Source organism: Propithecus coquereli, unplaced genomic scaffold (assembly GCF_000956105.1).
Source record: "Propithecus coquereli isolate 6110/MARCELLA unplaced genomic scaffold, Pcoq_1.0 Scaffold479, whole genome shotgun sequence".
NCBI classification, from domain to species: Eukaryota; Metazoa; Chordata; class Mammalia; order Primates; family Indriidae; genus Propithecus; species Propithecus coquereli.
In genome coordinates, this window is record NW_012150607.1 from 278,225 (window position 1) to 279,234 (window position 1,010).

The following is a 1,010-nucleotide window of genomic DNA, read 5'->3' on the forward strand; positions in this document are numbered from 1 at the left end:
CAATGTGTGTCTCAAAACTAACTTTAGATATAATTTGCAAAAGAATTCTGCCAGAATATAAAATAATATTCCTTATGAGGGAACATAAGAACCAACTATATTTTACTTTAATATCATACTTTTAAAACTAAAGGAAAAGCAAGGTTTCTTAGTGCACTATTATATGATCTTTTTTGTCTACCTTCTCATTAACACCAACATAAAATTGAAATTTTATTCATAGATAAAACCCGATATTTACATTGAATGAAAATTGTTTAAGATAACTTTCACAAGGGTCAAAAGGAGAGGTAAGATTAAGGAAAATTCTGTGTAGTCTAACCCTATTAATAAATTTCCCCATTTACTTTAAGGCAACATGATAGTGCCAGTAAGACAGGGAAGAGAGTAGGAGAAGGACGATAATTAAGGAAGAGGATAACTAGTAGTAAAATAGAGATAATTACTAATAATAGCTGTTGCTCCTAACTTGCATAGTGATTTAAATTGATGTCAATAGTTGTGAAATGTATTCTCTAATTATTATATAAATTGTTGTCACAAATTGCTTACTTTTCCATTAAATATTCAGTTCTGAGACAATACCTGTGTATTTTAAAATGGAAAGGCATTGAGCAAAATATATCAAGCATTTTAAAAATGCATATTGCTGTTGGTTTCACAGTATACTTACATGAAAGTATATAAACCAAAAATAAATCAAGATGAGCAGATTCAAAATTTATGGCAGATATTCATAAAATAAATACTGGAAGTAATTTAAATATCTTAGGTTTGAAAAGATAACGAATTTATAATATATGCATACTATATTACTACAATAATTTTACCAAAAAGTAATTAGCCATAATGCAAATTTGCTTGGAAACTGAGGGGCAAATGATGAAGAGAAGAAAAATCACAATTTTTTCTATGATTAAAATTTCTATAAGATTTTCTAAACATATATCACATAAATACATTAAGCTATATACACAGAAAAAAATCATAATGAAGGCACACAAACTTTA

General features: G+C 27.1%; 1 protein-coding gene across 1 annotated transcript in view; it reads left to right on the forward strand.

The window, feature by feature from the left end:
* LOC105819289 (UDP-glucuronosyltransferase 2B31-like) overlaps positions 1-1,010 on the forward strand; it is a 34,332-nt gene that overhangs the window by 15,542 nt on the left and 17,780 nt on the right. The window contains exon 2 of the mRNA XM_012655494.1: positions 354-370. Coding sequence (XP_012510948.1) covers positions 354-370 — 17 coding nt within the window. The remainder of the gene's footprint in view (positions 1-353; positions 371-1,010) is intronic.